The 22,361-nt window shown below is 39.9% G+C and overlaps 1 protein-coding gene across 2 annotated transcripts in view; it reads right to left on the reverse strand.

Moving 5' to 3' along the window:
• Positions 1–22,361, reverse strand: part of LOC142326106 (golgin-45) — a 60,967-nt gene that overhangs the window by 7,713 nt on the left and 30,893 nt on the right. For both annotated transcript variants that reach the window (XR_012756693.1, XM_075368295.1), the window contains exons 3-5: positions 10,338–11,154; positions 5,784–5,912; positions 2,796–3,018 (exon numbers count right to left, since the gene is read on the reverse strand). Coding sequence is in view for 1 of the 2 variants with exons in the window: in XM_075368295.1 (XP_075224410.1) it covers positions 2,796–3,018; positions 5,784–5,912; positions 10,338–11,154 (1,169 nt within the window). In the remaining variant the exon portion in view is untranslated. The remainder of the gene's footprint in view (positions 1–2,795; positions 3,019–5,783; positions 5,913–10,337; positions 11,155–22,361) is intronic.

Consider the following 22,361-nt stretch of genomic DNA (forward strand, 5'->3'; position numbering starts at 1 on the left):
ACAGACCGCAAACTTCCATTGAATATTTGTACCCATAAAAAATACTTATTTGAAATATATACAGCATGCGCCAAAATATACAATACTGGATTTCGTGCAGTTCTCATGCGCATGTCTGTTCATTAGCGTATTGTTATATCAGCATTATGTATCGTTAGTAGTGGAAAGAACATTATGTTGTAAGAGGCTGGAGTTGAAAATGGTTCTCACAATGGAGAAAAAAGTTGTCATTGTGTGGTATTACTTTCGCTCATACGGAAATGGCAATCAAGGCAGGCTAAGTTTGAAGTTAGTGGTGGAGCAATATCATGAACAATTTAATAAGATGGCATCGAGCAACACAGTTATGATGTCTATCATTATGAAATTTTGTCGTACTGGTAGTGTACTGTGTCAATGGATGGGAATATCTGGTAACTGTGTCCACAAATGAGAATTATGGACGTGTCCTTGATCAGGTTTTTGAGTCACCTAAACAAAGTCTGCAATGAACGTTCTTGAAAATGAACATCAGCAATACGTTGCTTCAGCAATTGTTTAAAGACATAGGTGGATTTCTGTACTGAATTCAAGTTGGACAATAAAAATAATACAGAATAACAGTTCCAGTACTGTATATTTTGGCACATACTGTATATGTCTACGTGCAGATTATTTATCAAATAATCTTACTTACTTAATTCAATAGATCCCCTGATTTACTAAATGGATCAATGGACCTTCTCCCTTAGCAGGACCTCGACATCCTCATGGCAAGTACAAAGACCGCAGACTTCCATTGAATAATATTTGTACCCATAAAAAGAACTTTTTGAAATATATAAATAATGTCTGCGTGCAGATTATTTATCAAATATTATCCAATTTTTCTTTTTCATTTTTATAACTGTTAGAAAGTGGTTTGCTTCTTTAGGTACTTCATCCACCACTATATCCTCGTAGAGATCTCAAGATGGTGGTGGGGACTTGGAAGCCTGGGAGGACTGAGATACCACCCCAAAGACTTTAAGAGTAGGTGCTAAAAGAAAAAAAAAAGTGCTAGAAGAATCAGAAGAAGATGTAAAGAGGAGAAAGGCTACAGGATAAAAGATTAAAAATTATATAAAAATCTACGGGAGCTGTTAGAAAAAGTAAACGTTTAGCTGGAAATAGAAAACAATGGAGGGGTTTCTTAGGAACAAAGAAAATTATGATACAAACAGCATTAGTTCCAGTAACTAAGTGATTTTCAAAACTAATTACAATTTTTATAAATTCATCATAACAATATATACTACTAACACAGGCATGGTGTATACTAATGTTTTATCTATTCCATCTTAATTTTATTACTTTTTTTAATTTATTTTATTTTAACATCTTATTTTATTTTTTCAATATTATGATAAGTGATGTGAAAACAATGAAAACTCAAATAGAATCCCTGAACATACTTATCAGGTCTTATGTTTCTTATCTTCAAGGTTTTGAGCCTAGAATCTTAAGTAAATCAAAATGATTTAATCAACATAAACACTACAAAATTATAATGCAGCTTTGAAATTGGATCAAAATGTTTTAAAGGTTGTAAAGGTCATAGATTGTGAACTGCAGAACCCAGATGTAAGCTATAGTGAATTACAGTGTGAACTGTTTCAGAATTATTTTGAATACCTGCATTAAAAATGTTAATTAAGACTAACGGTTTTATTGTTACAGTATTTATAATTATTTGAAATAAAATTAAAATATTCTATGAAAAATATTTTCATAAGAAACTTTTTTAATGTAAAATATGTAACCTAATTAAATTTTTTCTAATGAAATATTTCAATGAAAGTCATACCTGTGAAAAAAATGAATAAATTTGTAAATTTTTTTTTTTTTTTCTTTTTTTGGTGAAAGCTGCAGGAAACCCATTAATTTTCAGGGTATTAATTTTTATTAATACCCTGGTATTAATGTATTTTCATGAATTAATTTCAATTAGATTTACTATTATCAAACTCTTCCCAGTGAAGGAGTATGTGAGTAGCTGATCTAACTGGGCATACAAAAAAAAAGATTGGCAGAAGCTAGAAGAATTATCACCACTAAATAAATCTGCTAAGGTAATATTGTTTTAATAATAAAGAAGAAACTCATTTCCTGGCCTAAGATAATAAACTAGAATATCTTAAGTCATAGCGTACTGAAAAGTGATGAATGCAAGGCAAAAATGAAATGTCAATGACCCAATTACAATTAATATGACATTTCGATTACCAAAGTTAAAGAATTCTGGATGCAATATCACTGCAATTTACCAGTATTTTCTACGTGGCTAATAACCATAGCAGCTGATATGACATTATAAAAATAATTAAAACGAACATACTATTTTATGGTGAAACATTGATAATAAGAAAGCTGGAAAGTAAAATAAAAGATCATCTATTGAAATGAAATATTAAAAAAAAACAGTTAAAAAGAAATTAAGTTGATAAAATATTAAATGAAGGGTTTAAAATCAATTGAAGAAGAGAGGAGATATAGACAGAACGTTTTAAAAACAACAAAAAACCAGGCTGCTAGTAAGCTATATAAGAATTGAAGGTTAGCTAATTCTGTCATAAAAAGGATTTTAACTTGGAAACAAATGATTGAAGAAAGTAAGATACAGTTAAGTACTCCTTTCGAGTTACAAAATTGAAACAAAATGGAAAAAATCTATAAGGATTTTAAATAGTTTGTCTATTTAAATAAACCAATAATAAAATTGATAACCCAACTGTAACTTAATTATCAAAATTTAAAAATATTATTAAGACAAATACCTGTTCAGCTTGAAGTTCAGCACGAGTAGTTGCTTCAAGCCCCTTAAGATCAGGAATAATAAATGAGCTTGGAATATCTCCTAAAAGTTGAAGTCGTAAATTAAGGCTCAATTTTTGTATTTCTGATGCTAAGTCTACAACATTAGAACTTTTTAATCCTGATTGCTTTCTACCACCTTTCAATGAAGTTAAATCAAACTTATCACATAAAAGAGTTAATTCACTGAAAAATAAAGCTATAATAATTATTAATTCTTCATTATTTATAATGTTAGTAGAATAGTCAATAATAAACTGTAAATACATGATATGTCTGTAATCCTAAAAGCCCAAGTAGTAAAATTCTGTACGGGCAAGCCATTCTATTGAGTATTGTAGAGAATCTTTTTGACCAGCTTTGATTGTTTTGAACATCAACCCAAGTCAACAGTTTTATAATACATCATTTTAAAGTTAGTTTTTAAAATTATTTGTAGATAACCCAGAATGTAAAAAAGTATCTAAAAATAAAAATTTGTGCTATGAAATAAAAAAAGGATATATATATATATATATATATATACATATATATGTATAAACCAAGTAGTCCGAAGTAAATAAACTGGACAGATCATCTTTACTGATATTTGAATTTGGAGAAAGCTAAAAGTTGCAGATATTCATTTCTAATGGCGCCAATATCATCACTGAGACTGCAGGATGTTTGTCGCTGGCGAAACAGGCGGCTATCACGATTTCCTTCAGGAAAACAGCCACACTTTCACATCCTTTGCTCTCAGTTTGTTGGTCGCATCCTTTACAGATGTATCTGCAAAAGAACATAACATCCTGGGGACAGAGGCAAATCTCCTGCAGAGACAGTATTAAAGGATTTTCTTCCAGTAATAGTATTTCAATATCCTCACACAAGAATGGAAACTGCAAACATTCCAGTGAATAATATTGGTAACCATAAAAATATTCTTTTCCTTTCACATACAATACTTTGCATGCAGATTATGTAAATAAAATCTGGTTTTTCTTTTTGCTATTGTTAACTTTTAGGAAGTGCTTTGCTTCTTTGGGCAATTCACTGGCCTCCATATCCTTGAAGTGACCTCAAGATGATGGTGCAGGACTTGGCAGCCTGGGAGGCCAGAAATGCTGTACCAGGCAATGAGTTTTTAATAGACCTTGATAGAGGAATCTTGATAGTTTGCTGTATAGTTGGTGCAACAGGAATTTTCTTTGGTGGTGGATTGACTGAAGCAATTTTCAGTAAACCACTGGCAGAAGAAGCCTTCTTACCTGTATTTAGTGTTGTAATATCAGATGTGAGCAATTTTATTTGGTCTGACAAGGATACCTTTTTGGATAATTCTTTGCACAATGCACAATCATTCTCTTTTTGTACTGTGTTAGAAAGAGCTTGGACAAAACTAACACCAGGTAGTACTGAATTCCTCATGCTAAGGGATTTTCTGTATTCCTGACAACCCACAGGAAGGAACTTTCTGCTTGGCACAATTTTAATATAGCCTTTTCTTCCTTATAGAAGGGGCAATCTTGTGACCTTGCAGAGTGTGGACCTTTACAATAAACACATTTTTTTATTTCAGCACATGTGCTATCATCATGCCCTGTATAGCTACAATGCACACAAACTTGTTCCTTCGTGCAACCATCTTTGTTGTGACCAAAACCTTGACACTGAAAGCAGCGTGAGTTTGGTGTATACAGTTGGTCAAAGCCTTTTTAAACTCCCGGGTTTGTTAGTTTTTCAAGTGGACCAACAATCATCAAAGGATTATAAATTGGGACTGATATACGGTTCCCACAAATACCAGCGATATAACGAATCACTCCAGCAGAGCACGCATGTATTGGAGCTAAGGCTTCATACAGCTGGGTTCACTCTGGTGCCCAGAGGAAACTGTTTGAGACTCACTATGTAAAGCCATCCCCCATTGGCAAAATAGTTTCCATCTTGGGTTAGGTTGTGTTTCGTAACGTGTTGCAACACTACTGGAGTGTAAGTGTAAGATGAAATAGTGTCAGATGTTGTTTTGCTGTGTAAGAGTATATGTTGTAAATTGCACAGTGTTCTTGGTGTACTGAATTAATGTGTATGGTGTAAAAGGCTCAGCAGCTCAGTGTATAGTGGGAAGAAAAGCTGCAGAGGCTAAGGTCATGGAGATGCCATCCCCAAAGTCTTAAAGAGTAAAACTCCCCATCAGGGAACTTAGAACAGAGGTTACGTCAGACAATTTAACTGATTACCCATAAAATGTGGAAATGCTTACAATAAACCTGGCTACATTGAAAAAATGTTATTCATAAAAAACAAAAAAGATAAGAGACCTACATCTTTAAGAAAAAGTAATGTAGAAAAAATAATATGAAGAGACTATAAAAAAATCTTTATATAAGGCTTTAAAGAATGCAGGAATATTTATGATGTTTTACAATATGATTATACACATATAATCATGTAAAATATCAAGTCAAAAGAGATTTTTTCATATTAGTTATAAATATACTTTTTACGTTTCACTTTTACTTACTTAAATGACATAAATAAATGATACTGTTAAAAGATAATATATATATTTATATTTTTTTAGCAATTAATCTTTTTCACGTGAAAAAATTTATTTTGATTTAAAAATAATTGTGATAATTTCCTTAACAGGAATTTCCACAGATTTATTAAAAGGCAGACTAGGCCTGCTAGGAAAACAGAAATTTCCACAAACAAATTTATTAAAAGACAGAGAAGGCCTGTTAGGAAACACTTGAGTAGCAAGTTATATTCTATGAGTGAACCAGACATTTTATAAGATGCAGTTATTTATAAGCTTAACTGTATTATTAAAAATATTTAAGTGTTTTAAAATTTGTGATTAACAATAATAAACATATTTTAAAATATTATAAAAACAGTAAGCAAATAATAAGAGATCTATAACAGATAATTTCTGTAAGAAAAATATTATAAAGAATACTTACGTATGCACATTAATTAACGATTCTCTAACTTTAACTCTTTCTTTTAAAATATGTTTCATTGTGTCTTGCAATTCTGATGCTTTTTGACACAATGCTGCCTTCCATTTAGCCAAATCTTCCACCATCAAACTATACAGAAAAATAATTAGCAGCTAACAAATAATAAAAAATATATCTAGGAAAAAAAATATGGACATATTAATTTTTAAGTTTTATTTTCTAACATGGTATAAACTTAGGTTATCAAGATCCCTAAGTAACACCTCTTAAAAAGGTCTTTCAAAAGAATGCTTTCTTAGAGTATAGAAATAATACGGAATGTAAAGAAAGTAAGTACTCTTTCCTATAAGTATATTGATTTTTAAGATTACATCCAATCATAGCGAGTTTTTATAATATTTAAAGAGGTTTAACTTACTGGCTGAAGACAGGAATTTTTTCCAGTCTTATTAGCATTCAGAGTATGACTACTCTGTTCTAGAAGGGATTGCATGCTACACAAACTAGAACCAGCAAGAGCAATTGGATTTACATTAACAGTAAGGAAATGCTGCAACTGTACAATCAGAGACTTTGGTACAGGATTTAAACACTGAATTGATATAGAAACACTGTCAGACTTTAAGAGTTACAGGAGAAGAAAGCCTAAATTAACTTCATAGGCTACACTCACTACTCTCTAGGTATGACCCACTGATCTGGCTGTATAAGGAACCCTGAACTAAGAACCTAGAGTTAGACCAACAGTGTCATGATCTATTGAACTCAATAAGTGGAGAATCCATAAGCTACTAGAAAGTGCCTGGATAGTGCCATGCCAGGACACCTGATTGAAAAATATATAACAATTTGGGAAAGAAGGATCATTGATTAACAAAGCAGAAGGTTAGAAAGCAATGATTAACCAACAAAGGGGCATTATAATTAGGATGTATTGTTGACAATGTTCCCAAGAGACATACACTGGCATAAGTGTATGCCTACCAGTTTACAATTTTGGAAAAATTGAATATCTTAGAGATGAATTCCAAAAATAAATATTTTCCTTAGAGTTTAATTAATTAAATTGTGATATTTTATACCTAATATTAAACATCGAAATTACAGATGAGTTTTACAGAGCGGATACATATCTAAAGCTCAGCTGCCTGATAGTAATAAAATTTTTATTTTGGTTTAACTTTTTTAAGGTTCTTTTAAAATCACAGAGTAATTTCTGACATAAAACATTACACATGTGGCATTCTAAAGCATGTACTCTAGTTTGTAAAAGGCCCATAAGGAAAGGTCAACAAAATTACCAGTGTAGTAGGAAACTTAGTATTATGGCCTATACACATTTGCAGCGCTAGTGAAAAGGTTGGACTTACAAGTATCAAGAGATTTTGAAAATAAAAGAAAAGTTTGGGTTTAATGATAATTATAAGTAAAATTTTAAGGAAATAAATTATAAAATCTTCACAGCTAAAGTTTTAATTTTATTACAATGTCTTTTTTGAGTACAAAGATTTGTGTGAAATAAGATTTAAAAATAATTTCTATGAAAAGTAAAATTAAACAGTTAACTTTCTTTTAAAAATCTATTTCATCATTTTGTAAAAATAAAAGTCCAGTGTTTCTATGTCTTTTTTGACAACAGTTTTTTTCTATGAATTTTCTTAAGCAGCTTGTATTTTTAGCAACAGATGCTATTTACCTTTTAAGCCCTGTTCCATAGTCCAATCAATCCAACAGTTCCATCATAGCTCATAATAAATTATTGTTCCACTTGTAATTATTGTGTGAATTGTATTGTGAACAATTCCACAACAGCTTTTTCATAAGTTCTTATATTTTCTAGAATATCAGAAATGAGCTCATCAACAGCAAATGTGAATTTTTCAAGTTCTGTTAGTCAAAACCATGTTTCTTCTACACTAAACCCTTTTGATCTGATGAAACTTTTATAAAATTACTAAAGCTGTATTCTTAAAGTTCATTATCCACATTGAGATCTAATCTTTACTTGCCATTACTTGCTTCAATTCATGACAATAACTTTCATTCTGATTTCCAGAAAATAATGGTAGTTACAGCTACAACACTTTTCATGATTTTAATAACTGGTATCCTTTTACAAAAACAAAAATACATGAGATTTATTCATAAAGTACCCAATCTGAGGGGGTGAGAAAAAACATGGCTTTAAGAACTACCTTCTTTGAAGTAGTCACTTTGCGACTTTACACATTTAATCCAGTGATCCTTCCACTGCTGGAAAGATTTGTCTAGTCTTTTTAAAATGGCTGTACTGTTAATGTTCTCTTGACAATCAAACTGGATGCTTTCAGAGGCAACTTCTGCCAGCTAAGGGAAAACCACAAATCAAAGGAGCCATAACTGGTAAGTAAGGAACCTGATTTATGTGAAGGATTTCCTACTTGATCAAGAAATTTTGGATTGGATGTGATGAATAGGTGTTATTGCAATGCAACTGCCAGTTATGTGATTCTCACAGGTTTGATCTTTTGCAATAAAATGAAACATGAAGACAATACAGACCTTCTACCTACTAGTCTGGCCATCTAGTGTGAATTGATGATGTCCAATTCAGTGGTAGTATCAACTTCTGGATTGTATATGTACACTTAAGTTTCTCCACCAGTTATAACAGCCTTAAGAAAGTTAGGATCGCTGTTGGTACACATTCCAGCATGTCCTGAGATATGTCAAACTGATTTTAATTTTGTTCAAGAGAAAATAACTTTGGCACAAATTTAATGGTCTGTGCACACCCACATTAGAACCATTACTAATTCCAATGTCATTTGCAATTTCTCAAATGATCAACAAATGGTTTCCACTATCAAGCTGAACAAGTAGCTAATGGCACAAAATTTTCAGATTACTTAATTTTTGTGATCCACTTTAAAATTTCAACCATACTTCAGGTGTTTGTCAACAGATAAGTATAATATTTTTCACTATAAAAAAATTTTATTTAATAAAACATAATTTGATAAAACTTAATATTTACGGAGCTAATAATGATTACAAAATGAAAATGGTCACTTTTTAAATTTTCTAACTTATTTATTTTGAAGATGTTGTTGGGTACACAGATACTTTCATTAAAATATTAATATCCATTCTGAAGATATACATTTTTACTGAAATACACAAGATGGTGAACAAACTAAGGCAGGTCATTAACCTAAATGAAGTTTTTTGTTTACTTTGATACCCTGATCAGTCCCTTAAGTTTGGCCAACACCTCCCCAGACATCATACATATATATGAGGTTTGTTCAGAAAATAATCAGACATTTTTAATTATGCGACAATGGAGATGTTTAGTGATGTGCAGTTGACAGTATTGTGTTCCGCATAACCTCCTCTGTAAACACATGTTCTTGAATTGTTGATATCTCATTTAGTTTTCATGTTATTGTTATTCGAGTGCAACATGTTAGTAGCAATTTTTCAGGAGCAATGATACAATTTAAAATTTTGCATGAAACTGGGGAAAACTTTCACAGAAACGTTTCAACTTTTGAAAAAACTTACGGAGATGATGCTCTGGGTCATACGCAATCTTACAAATGGTTTTCATGATTTAAGAGTGGACATCAGTCAATTGAAGATGACCTTTGACCAGGAAGGCCTTCGACTTCAACTGATGATACCCATGCTCAAAAAATTAAAAGTCTGGTGGGTACAAATTTTTGACTGACTGTCGGAGAACTTGCAGAAGAGGTTAGTATATCAACTGGATCAAGCCATGACATGTTGACTGAAAAATTGGATATGAATCAAGTTGCAGCAAAGTTTGTACCTTGTTGACTGAATATGAACAATGATGACTGAACAGCAGAAAGAACATATAGTGGACGTTTGTCGGCAACTTCTTGAACAAGCCAATGAAGATGAGAAACATTCATGCAAAGGATCATTACAGGAGATGAAATCTGGGTTTACAGCTATGACATTGAGACAAAACTTCAATCATCACAATGAATTGGCAATGGATCTCCATGCCCCAAGAAACCACGTCAATCTCGATCCAATGTCAAACTGATGCTCTCTATTTTTTTTTCAATTTTAATGAAATTGTTGCATTTTGAATTAGAACTGTTTCACCTCAAGGTGAAACAGTGAGCCGTGCATAATATCAAGGCATTTTACAATGGTTACATGAAAAATCTGCAAAAAGAGACCTGAGTAGTGGCGAGATAATTCATTTATTCCTTCACTATGACAATGCGCCAAAACCAGATGACTGTTCTCCTTCAACCTCTTTCTTTGCTCGACCTGACTCCCTGCAATTTTTCCTTATTTCCGAAATTAAAATCAGTGATGAAAGGATGCTGTTTTGAAACTATTAATGACATTAAAGCAAATTCGTCACAGACCTTAAAGGCTATTTCATATGAAGCTATCCAAGCCTGCTTCGTAAATTGGAAACACCACCGGAAAAGCCTGTGTGAATACTTGTTTATATAGAATCATACAATGAACGCAACTGAAAAATTAAACTTAAAAATTACAGTTTAGTTGTATTAAAAAAAAAAATACCTGCTAGCTAAAAATTTACTTCTCCAAACTTCACATTGACCTGCCAAATACTCAGTCTGTTCTTGATGAGTGTTTAATTTCTGAGCAGAGTTCAACAATGCTCTAGCTAATTGAAGTTTATCTTCTGTTAATAAATGAACACGTGTTTCTAAATCTTCACCCATAGCAGCTACTAATAAATTTTTTAACTCGCCATTTACTTGAGCCTGGAATTTTAACTGACTTTCTAACTGTTCATTCTCTTCACGTAAACGTTTTAATTCTTCATCCATTGCTTTACGTTCTGCTTCTAATTCAGGGGACTTTTCAGCATCATCATTATTCATGGTACTACTATCAGCAGTAATACTATTATGGCTATCGGTATAATCTTTGTGTTTCTTACTTTCTTTTAAGCGTGCTTGATCTTCTGGAACATTATGATGTACACTGGCTGTTTTTAATGATTTTTTCCTCTTATATTTTTCATATGGTATAATAGGTTTCACCGCTGCTTTATATGGTTCATAAGGTACAAACTTTGGTTCTCTACCATTTAATACGCTTTGAAAATTTCCTTCTTTTTTAATTGGTGTTACATTCTTTGGCATTAAATGAACGATTTGTCCTTTTATAGCAGGTGGGGAAAATGAAGCTCCTTTAAGATCCTTTGGTCGATATATGAGTCTATCAATAAGGTTAGATTTACCATCAATTACTTCTTTTTCTTTTGATACATCAGCAATTTCTTTGTTTCCAGGTACATCTGCATTTTCCATGCCATCACCTTCTGTTCGTTTCTGAACTTCCAGTTTTTGCAGACATACCGGAGTTACTCCTAAACAAAAAAAAAAAACAAAATTTAGATCATTAATTAATCATAAAAAGGTTATAATTAAAAAAAAAAAAAAGTTCTGTTACACTAACACATACAGACAAAAAAAAATTCATCTCACGAATTCAGGTTAGCTCCTCTTACCCTTATGATACTGCCAAACAAAACTGTTCATGACCTGCTTTTTTTAATCTTTGGTGGTGATTAGTGTTATAAGAACTGCTTATTACTTTACACTAACATCAAATTTCTTTGGCCATTACATATCTACAGAATATCGATTTAAAAGATATGTCGATTTTAAAGTAGTTATCTTTTTATGCTTGCTATACATGTGACCTTCACGTAAACAAGTTATTTTTTTTTAAATATGATGGAAAGAAGAATTTTTTATGCAAAAATATGAGTATAATGTAGTGAAGAGCACTGATAATATACATGAGTATGTGAGCATGTACTGATGATCATATGGGTACTGTTAATGAAGAGTAATATAGAGGATGGTTATGAGAGGAAAAATTTACTAAAGTTTACAAAGAATTGTTCATTGTTTAAAAATACACTGCTTTATACAACTTTGTTAGAAATATTTAAATTTTATAAAATTGCAAAGGTTTTCACTATACAGCTTAATCAAGTTTTCCAACTAAATTTCATTTAAGTGGTGTAATCTTGTTGTAAGGTAACTAATAGGAAAAATTCTAAAAATGATATAAAATATCTTTTTTAAAGAATACTGTATGAATAAATTTTTAAAAGTTTGCAATTAAAACTTAAAAAAAAAATGTTGAAGTAAATTGACTGAATTTTATTAAATTAAACTGATGCAAATGTGTTAAACATTATTAAAGTTATAGTGAGTTAATTAGTGAAATATCTAATTACTGAATTATCTAAGTAGTAGATTATAGTCAGCTGAATTAAGCCAATATGAATTTTTTTAAGAACACCCAAATAAAAGTAAGATATAGATTCTCATTATATGTAGAAAAACAAGGGTACTGGGAAATTTTTTCCGGTTAAATTTTTAACACCAAAAAAAATGAATAATGTGCATTAATATATAGCAAATTAAAAATTACTCCATCCCATGTATATTTACAAAAGAAGATTAAATCTAAATTACTGACCCATGCAAAAGATCTTCCCACCAAGTTACTAATTTACTTAAAGTTAAACAATTTTTTTTCAAACTCACTTTATTATTGGGGGTTTTAAATATTACTAAAATTTTAAATTCATTTAATTTAAAATAATTAAAAAAAAAAAAAAAAATTAGTAATCACATTTCAGCAAATATGGTTACTAACCAATGCAATTGGCCAGTTGATTTTTATTTTTTGTATTTATGTTCACCAGTTCAATAGAGTTTTAGTACACTAATGGCTCTATGAAGAACTCATGCACGTATGTGTTAAGTGCTATAAGTATAATGGTTGTAGGCGACCTGACATAAATCACAAGTTACTCTTGAAAACAATATGACTATTATATAACCCAGGTGAAACACCCGGAGATCGACCCGCCGCCCAGGGAGCCTGGGTCTCCCCGGACTCGCAGAAAACCCTCAAGCCCGATCAATAGAACCACAGACCACCCCCCGCCAGGGCAGAAGGCAGTACCGTGGCCAAGAAAGGACGACGGAAGACTGCTCCTGAGTGGGAAACACGGCCCTCACTTAAGACAGGTCAACCCCATCCCCGAGGCGGAACGCCACGACAAACGGCCACGTTGACCCCGACGACCCCTTCCCGGCTTGAACCAGGTCAAGTTTAGGAGATCCCCAATCCGATGAGGGCGAGTATGGGCCTGGAAGAATATAACAGACCTACGTCACCCACCCAGCATAACCTCTCACTTTAGTTCGCCGGACGCTAACCTGCCAAGCGACCGGGTACTAATGGCGCCTCCACGAGAAGGCAGTGAGTCGGCACGTTCCGACAAGACCCGTAGGTCCCTCAAAGGGACAGAGACAACACCTCTGCCGCCAGAAGAAGCCACAGCTGGAGCACCACAACAATGGAGGGGGCACGCCCAGCCTCAAGAGAGTCATAGTTACTCCCGCCGTTTACCCGTGCTTGCTTGAATTTCTTCTTTGACATTCAAAGCACTGGGCAGAAATCACATTGCGTAAACACCCAGCTGGGGCCATCGCAATGCTTTGCTTTAATTAGACAGTCGGATACCCCCGGTCCGTGCCAGTTCTGAGTTGATCGTTGAATGGCGGCCGAAGGGATAAGTTCAGCCCGACCACGGCAGGGCGGGCCGAACTTGTCCCTTTGCTACTACCACCAAGATCTGCACCGACGGCGGCTCCAGGCAAGCTCACGCCCAGACCCTTCTGCGCTCACCGCCGCGCGCCTCCTACTCGTCAAGGCTTAACGGCCGAGCCGGCCGGAAAAACCGGCGGGCAGCAGCCCACTTTGCCGTTGACGGCCCGGTATAGGCACGACGATAGAGCGCCATCCATTTTCAGGGCTAGTTGCTTCGGCAGGTGAGTTGTTACACACTCCTTAGCTACCAGGACATCTCGATTCCCCCCCGAGGGGAGAAGATCCCACCTCGTAGCGTGTCCGGTCGCTACACCACCCCCTCCGTTCCTAGCCAGCAGTGGCTTTAACGGAGGACTTCTTCTCGCCCTCAAACTGATGCACACCACAGCTTACAGTTTAGGCCCCGCAGAGATGCCACCGATGCAGATGCCCCAAGGGACATCTACATCGGTAAAGTTCACCCCGTGATAGATTTACAAGTTTATGCCTTCAGAATGAAGACAACGGACACCTGCAGCTACCACGTCGCCCTCAAGAACTAAGCTAAGAAACCTAACCGCGGAAAGAAGACCCCGCGCCTAGATCCTACTATAAAGAGCCACTTTCTGAATGTCTCAGATCCGCACTAACAACCTCATCAATAAACTTCCCACTAAAGTTTATACATCGAAATTTAGACCTAGTTCCCTTAAGAACCCCGCTTAATACTCTAATGAGTTTTAATCTGACTCCGTTCCGGTCTGCCCGGGAGAGGAGAATAAACGCCTACTCCCGTACAGCGCCATCGCGGAGTCCCGCGTGACATTCACCATCTTTCGCAATTGCCGCCGAGACTCCCCTACGTACCACCTGAGCAGCACCCAGAGAAGCCCCGCCGACAGTGATTTTAGTTCAAAACGCCCTCGTCGGAGCGCAACCGCACCCGCCGGGCATGAATAGTCCGGCCCACCGACAACGGCCGCAACTCCGCCGACAGCCTGATTCAATGCATACCACAAATACATCTAACCGAGGCACGCTGCCTAAGCGCCTACCTTCGGCCAGTCAACTGCCCAGGCGGTCCCTAGCCACCCAGGTTCCTAACACCTACTAAATTCCTTCGGCGGTCCTGCTCAGGGCGAGGAAGCGAAGGAAGCCAGCAACTATTTTCCATTCACTACGAGTCCTCCAGTTGACTCGTAAATCCAAAACAGAGTTTACTCTCTCGAGTTCCCTACTAACTCTGGTACGTTCAGCTTCGTACCGGGGACATGTGTAGAGGACATGGTCCACAGTTTCATCGACCCTACAGTCCGGACAGAAGCCGGAATCAACCAACCTAAACTTAGCCAATTTATCCCTAAATGCACTGTCCTGAAAGGAACTGAGTGGTATGCCGATTGGGGGATACCCAGCTAATAGCTCGCAACTCCCTAACATCGGGGAATATACCATGCGTATAACGACCTGTTACAGAAGTGTTCCACCTATCTTGCCAAGAGTCAAAACCTTGGTCTTCGATCTCACGCATACGCCCAGTAGTAAGAAGGCCAGCCTTCTTAGCAACATACCGCTGGCTACGTTCCGTAGCCGAAATATCCGCAGGTTTAATGCCTGCAATCACAGTTACTGCCTCTCGCGAGACAGTCCTGTAACCACCGACAACCGCTAACAAAAGAAGACGCTGGGCTCGTAATACAATGTCCCTATAACATTGGTACCGCAAACGATGAGCCCAGACGGGCGCAGCGTACAACATAATGGCCTCACAGACGCCTTTATAAAGAATCCGCATGGTACGGAAATTCAACCCCCAATCGGGATGGACCACTCTTCGGACTCCGAAGATAGCATCAATTGCCTTCTTCGCCACATACTGGAGGTGCTCCTTGAAGAGAAGCCTCTCATCAAGGATAACACCCAGATACTTTTGAAGGGTGACATACCTAATTGAACGACCGTCCATCACAACCCGCGGATGGCGAGTTGCAGCTAAACGGCCCTTCAGAAACATCATAGTGGTTTTCTCCGCACTGAAAACCAAGCTACCAGGACAGACGGCACCTAGAGTTTCAAAGAGGAGGCTCATCGCATCAGTGGTGGCCTCTTCCCTTCTTTACGCGGTACCGGTGTGGATGGCAGCCATTGATGTGAGTTGCAATTGCTTGCGCCTAAGGAGCATACATAGGAGCATCCTGCATCAAGCTGATTTCGGGGTACCGTACCGTTTCATACGAGGCGGCTTGTGTCGTGTCCTCTGTACTCCCGATAGAATTGCAGGCCTTGGAACCACTTTCTGTTTCGAAGGTGTAGACAGGGCCGAAGCCACTAATTTAGTATGACGTGGAAAGAGAAGTGGCGGTCCGGCGATCGCGTCTCATGGACTAAGCGGCTTATGCCCGACTTAGACGCAAGGATTGACAGAGGACATGGCGTGACAAGTTATTATACCATAGTGCTTAACTGGCCACGGTGCTTTCAAGAGCTATTTGCACAAGTTTCATAGACGCGTAACTCCCCCATGCATGTACTGCGACGGCGTAGACGACGCTGAACATGCCATCTTTCTATGCAGAAAATGGCGAGCTCAGCAGGCCAGAGCGGGTATTCACCGGCTTACGCCGGAGGGTTTGCTCACCTTTATTCTGGCTTCCGAAACTAACTGGCGTAAATTCAAAGTCTTTGCGTTCGACATCCTGACTGCCAAGGAGGCTGAGGAGTGACGACGGGAATATTAGCATAGGAAAGAGTGGACAGCTCCACTCTGAGGGGTCGCACGCAAAAGTGTGTGGCTTCCAATGATCGGATGGGAACTCCATGGACTTATAGGATGGGAATAAGTAAGACCAAGTCCCGGTCGAGGAGAGGGGCTAGGGTCGGCATAGCCGGACCTGGTCTTTCCTGTTTGAGGTAGACAATGTCTATGACCGAGTCCCGATCTCTGGACAGTAACTGGAAACGACTATGTCGTTTCCAGTTACTGTCTCTAGGCGTTACTGTCTCTAGTCCGTTACGGATTAGAGACAGGGACGTAAAAGGTCTGACCAGGTGCCGACCTGCTGTGCCGGACATACTGCCGGTGGATGGGGAGGCCTCCTTAGAGTATAGGACTTTCTCGGGCTGTGCTCTACTTAGCTGTAAATCCGACCTGGGGGAGTAGGATTAAAAAAAAAAATAAATAGGTGATCCAGGATAAGACGGATAATACGAGTCTGTACTCCTAGGCGAAGAATCCATCCTGGTTGGCGGCGCGACAATATACGGTTTTTCATGACTACAGAGAGGAAGGTTGAGTCTGTATGGCTGACTGCCTAAAGGCCTACCGCCTTGTTCTCAATGAAGCGAGTGACCCGATTTTCAATTTTTCTGGCGACAAAGTCGGACACTCATTCCGGAGACGTTTGGTCTTCCTTGGTAGGGACAGGGCAAAACCAATTAGAATTTGCCTGACGAAGCGAGACAGTTGTGTGACTTGGAGCAAAACCACTTCCAGTCCGGTGAATCAAGACACCAAAACACTCGTCATGAGGTCTTCAGGCAAGTCATATGCCGACTTGACAATTAGTGACGCGTATGAATGGATTAACGAGATTCTCGCTGTCCCTATCTACTGATACTCTGGTCTCCTGAAGTGCGTCCAGAGTACTGTGGTTAGATTGCTATTTGGTGTTTTTGGCTGCTGGTCGAGTGTGGACCTTCCAGTGGTTTCAGTCTTACTGAATAGAGCTATTGCGATCACAGTTAGTGCTTTCCAAGTTAGACTCATTATTTCACTTTCTTCGGGAAGTGATTGGAGTAGTTTTATACGACGCGTACCTGCTTCATCGGGGCTGAAAGGTGGCAACGACTTCTGGTTGTAAGTCCCCGTAACAAGCAAGGGAATATTTTTGGCTTTCCCTATTCCTGCTTGCGCTCTTTTTAGAGCGAGGGCCGTTATCCGTGGTTTTGTGCCGTACCTGTTCCGTATTGCACTCAATCGATCCAGAAGCGGCTAAGAGGTACAAAGAGTGACAGGGGAATAAAGAAGGTCCCCAGCTGTCCGTGGCTCGCTGCGATAGTAGGCAGGCTAGGGTGGGTATCTCTGGCCAGTTTAGATGACCAGCTGGTAGTTCGGCCTGGGCGCAAGAGGAGATCGGAGGTTTCACCGTTTCCCTCTTGTTCGGAGAGTGAGCTCTCTGAGGTAGAGATGGTTAGGGCTCCCACCCGGGAGTGTGTTAATGATCCTTTGGTGGAGGATTTCGTGGCTTCCCAGGGAGAACCTGGGAACTCCAAGGCTATGCTGGCGGCTGCTCGACAGAGCTTAGACTATCTCTTCAGTTTTATTGAAGGTCCTAAGAGCGTCAGCGCTAGTGCGAGGGGCAGAATGTTGCCCCGATTGAGGCATGTTAAGGGTGTGCTGTCTGCCTTGGCAGATGGTTACGAGAAGTTGGCCTCAAAGCCCGCTGAGATCAAAGTTATTAGTGTTCCGACGCCTGCCCCGAGGCAGCAAAGGCGTTTCGCCGATGTTGTTAAGGGGAAGCGTGAGGCTAGTCAGGCTTCCACGCAGCCCGAGGTTCTTTTTGTTAATCAGCCTGAGGGGTCTACTAAAACTAGTAGACAACTCAAGTAGGACTTTCAGGTTGCTCTTCGTAGTAACCGAAAGTGTCTCAAGATTAGGGAAATTAAAGAGACCAGCAAGGGTCTGGTAGTGGTTGCGAATGACAAGGAGACAGTCCGAGTCATCCAGGAGTCTCCGGAGGTGAAAAAGCTTGAGGTCCAGGTCGACCCCAAGCGCAAGCGTAGGACCCGGGTCATTGTCTACGACATTGACCGGCGGTTATCAAAAATTTGTGTCTGAGGGTAGATTGTATGTCGATTTTACTTCCTGTAGGGTTAAGGAGTGCACTGATGCTTCAAAGGTGCTGTCGTTTTGGTCACAGGGCCAAATTCTATAAGTATGCGCCAGTCTGCGCGCATTGTGGCGCGGAAGGTCACAAGCGCGACGACTGTCCGCAGAAAGCCGAGGCTCTATCATGCGTTAACTGTAAAAGGTTGCGCAAAGAGTGCAAGCATTCGGTCAACAGTAAGGACTGTGGCTGTTACTTACGTGCGGTAGAATTATATTTCAATTCATTGGATAGTTAGTATCCTTTTTTGGGGCATTGTGTTTGCACACAGTTAGGATAGTTGTTGCTGGAGTCTCGGTGTTGTTTATCAACACCGATCATTTTTAGTTGGGCGATCTGCCAGGTCGTTTAGTCGTTCTTTCAAAATGATCCACCTCATTTCTGATGCGGAAGGCTGTATTTTTCTTACTGCGAAGCCAAATTGCTTCTTTGGCAGTTTTATTTCTCGACCGCGGGTTTCTGTTGGTAACATAGGTGGATCTGGCGGTAGGTTTTTCAGTCCCAGACTTGTCTGGGTAGCGGCATTTTCTTGATGGTGTCGGCCTGGCAGAGTGTAGGTATCCTAGCAGCTTACGCTGCTGTATAATTACTGACTAGCCTGTGGCTTCTCGTACCTGTGTTGGCGCTTGCGGGGCCTTGTCCCGTAGGACTCTCGGGTGGCTAGGGCACCGCCCAGGCAGTTTAACATGCCAGAGGTAGGCGCTTAGGCACCGGCTTCGGTTAGATTAGCTTCAATGGAGGTTGGGCTCGGGGGGGGGGGGGGGTTCGCTCCCCGTGCATGATTTACTAACTTACAGCATTTACTAACAGCATGGTGATTTGTCTGATCGGAGTGCACACCTAATGGGGGTGATGGGTGAAATTGGTTGCGATCGACCAGGGTGTAATTCGAGAGGCCCTCCTAACCGGAGCTGTAGTGGGAGATTAGAGGTTCCCGACGGATAATCAGCTCCCGACGGACGAAACTTTAGGACCTCTGGGACTTGGTTTATTGTTTCTTGCGGCTGTACTCCGATCGCTTAAATTCTTTACGATCCGTTGCGGGCTTAATTTAGATTTATCTAGTATCAATGGGGTTGAGCCCGGGGAGTTCCCTAGCGCAATTAAACTTTAGCATGGCGATTGGTCGAATTGGAGTGCACACTAAAGGGTGATGAGTGATGCTGGTTTCGGTCGACCTGGGTGTATTCCGAGAGGCCTTCCTAACCGGAGCTGTAGTGGGAGATTAGAGGCTATACTCAGCTCCCGACGGACCGAACGTTAGGACCGCTGGGACTAGGTTTATTGTTGCGGCTGTTCTCCAATCGCTTAAATTCTTACGATCCGTTGCGGTGACTGAATCTGCTGATAGATATGCTGTCGTGGCATTCTTGATGCATCTATGCACTACGGGCGTAGTATAGTTTAGGCTGATTGTGGTAGGCGCGGGGTCTTCTTCTCCGCGAGTTAGGCTTTTGCTTAGTTCCTGAGGGCAACGTGATAGCGTTAGGTGTTAGCTGTCTTCTTCGGAAGGCAGAGCTCAATACTATCTCTCGTGACGAATTACCGATGTAGATGTCCCTCGGGGCATCTGCATCGGTGGCATCTCCCCGTGGCCGGGCTGTACACTGTGGAATGTGTTTCAGTTGAGGGCAAGAAGATGTCCTCCGTTAAAGCTATTACTGGCAAGGAACGGAGGGGGGGTGTAGCGACCTGACACGCTACGAGGCGGGATCTTCTCCCCTCGTGGGGGGGGGGGGGGGAATTGAGATGTCAAATTTAAAGCGCAAGCTGAGTTCACTAAGGGAACTAGGACTAAATTTCGTTGTTTCAATCAACATTTTTGGTGGTATGTTGTTATTTTGCCTCGAATTACGAGACATTAACGAAATTGGCTCATAACAAGAAGAACTAGGCGGGGGGTTCGAGTTTCCGCTAGCTCAGTTAGCTAGTTCAGAGAGAGAGACGATGTAGGGGATTCAAGATGTCCGGACGAGGCATACAGCGAAGTCAATAAGCTGAGTTATTAAATCACCGATGCAAATATCTACCGAGGCATCTGCATCGATAGCATCCCAACGAGGCCAAGCTTATTACTATGAGATGTAAAAAGTCAGAGGGCGATAGACGACTCCCGCTAAAGCCAAACAGGGCTCTGAACGGTCGGAGGGGGGGGAGGTGTCGCGACCGGAACGTCACAAGGCGGGTGTCTTCCCCTACAGGGTTGGGATGTTCTGCTAGCACTTATGAATAAAGCCCCCGGATATGATGTTATCACGATGGAGCTCCTTGTTCGCAAGTTGACTGTCATTGTTGGTCCATTGACTAGGGTATTCAATAGGTTGTACTTTGTTGGGTATTTCCCAGCGTGCTGGAAACGTGGTGTGTTGAAACTGCTCTTCAAAGGTGGCGACAAGGATCCCATTGTAAGTTCCTCTTACTGTCCTCTGACACTCTTGCCTGTAGTAGGTAAGGTTTTCGAGAAAGTCTTGTACTTCCGCAATAACAGTAGGTAACTTCTAACCATATGCTGATGGACGAACAGTAATGGTTTCCGCCCCGGTAAGGGCACAGAGGCTTCTTAGGGTTATGGATTTATCTTCAGCCGGCGAGTGCAAGTATGTACTCCATATCCTTTTGGACATATCCGGGGCGTTCAACAACTTGTGGTGGCCCTCAGCCCTGTTTCAACTGCAGCAGCGAAATTGCACGCTAAATGACATTAGAACTTTCTCGACCTATTTCAGCGACAGAACTGTCATACTTCGTGAGAGCAGTTCGGAGGTAGGAAAGACCCTATCTAAAGATTGTCCACAGGGCAGTGTTCTTGGTCCACTCGTTTGGGTCGTTGAGTTCGACTCTCCCATGCGATTGCGGATGCCCAGTGGTTGTCGCATCGTGGCTTACACCGACGATGGGCTGCTGCTGGTCGAGGGCAATTCCCGTGCCGAGATAGAACTGAGCGACACAAGCATTTAAGGTACTAAGATTGTGGAGTCTTCAGCATAAGATGGTTTACACTGCGAAGAAAACTACTATGATGTTCTTGAAGGGCCGCCTAGCTGCAACCCGCCACGCGCGGGTTGTGATGGATGGCCTTCCAATTAGGTATGTTACGGTTCAGAAGGATCTGGATGTTATCCTTGATGAGGCTTCTCTTCAAGGAGCACCTCCAGTTTGTAGCGAAGAAGGCCATCGATGCTTTCTTCGGTGTCCATAGAGTCATCATTCCGGTTGGGGGTTGCATTATCGTACCACGCGTATTCTTTACAAAGGTGAGGCCACAATGTTGTAAGCTGCACCCGTCTGGACTCATCGTTTACAATTCCAATCCTACAGGGACATTCTTTTGCGAGCCCAGCGGCGTCTTCTATTACTAGCGGTTGTTGGTAGCTACAGGACTATCTAGCGAGAGGTAGTCACTGTGATTGCCGGCATAAAACTCCTAGATATTTTGGCTACGGAGCGTAGCCAGGGGTATGCCTCTAAGGAAGGCCTTCTAACGTCAGGACGTATACAGAAAATTAGAAACCAAGGTTTTGACTTTTGGCAAGCTAGGTAGAACGATTCTTCTACTGGTCGATATATGCATGTTATTTTTCCAAATGATAGAGAGTTCCGAGCGATTAGCTGGGTATCCCCCAATCGGCATATGACTCAGTTTCTTTCGGGACACGGTGATTTCAGAGATAGTTTGGTTGACTACGGCTTGTGTCCGGACTGTCATCACCGTGTGATGACACGGTGGACCATGTCCTGTATGTCTGTCCCCGGTACAAGGCTGAGCGTACCAGAGTTATTAGGGAACTTGAGAGAGAAAACTCCTTCTTTGATCTGCGAGTCAACTGGAGGAATCGTAGAGACTGGACAATTGTGGCTGGCTTCCTTCGATTCCTCGCCCAACGTAGAGCGGCCGAAGGGATTTAGTAGAGTAGGAACCTGGGCGGCTAGGGTCCGCCTGAACAGTCTGATTGACAGAAGGTGAGCGCTTTGGCAGCGATGAGGTGAAGCGGTGTTTTGACGAGGGCATATTAGAATGAGTAGACGACACTGTCGGCGGGATGCGGCTGCACTGACGAAAGTCATGAGGTGT

This window comes from Lycorma delicatula, chromosome 1, assembly GCF_047948215.1.
Source record: "Lycorma delicatula isolate Av1 chromosome 1, ASM4794821v1, whole genome shotgun sequence".
NCBI classification, from domain to species: Eukaryota; Metazoa; Arthropoda; class Insecta; order Hemiptera; family Fulgoridae; genus Lycorma; species Lycorma delicatula.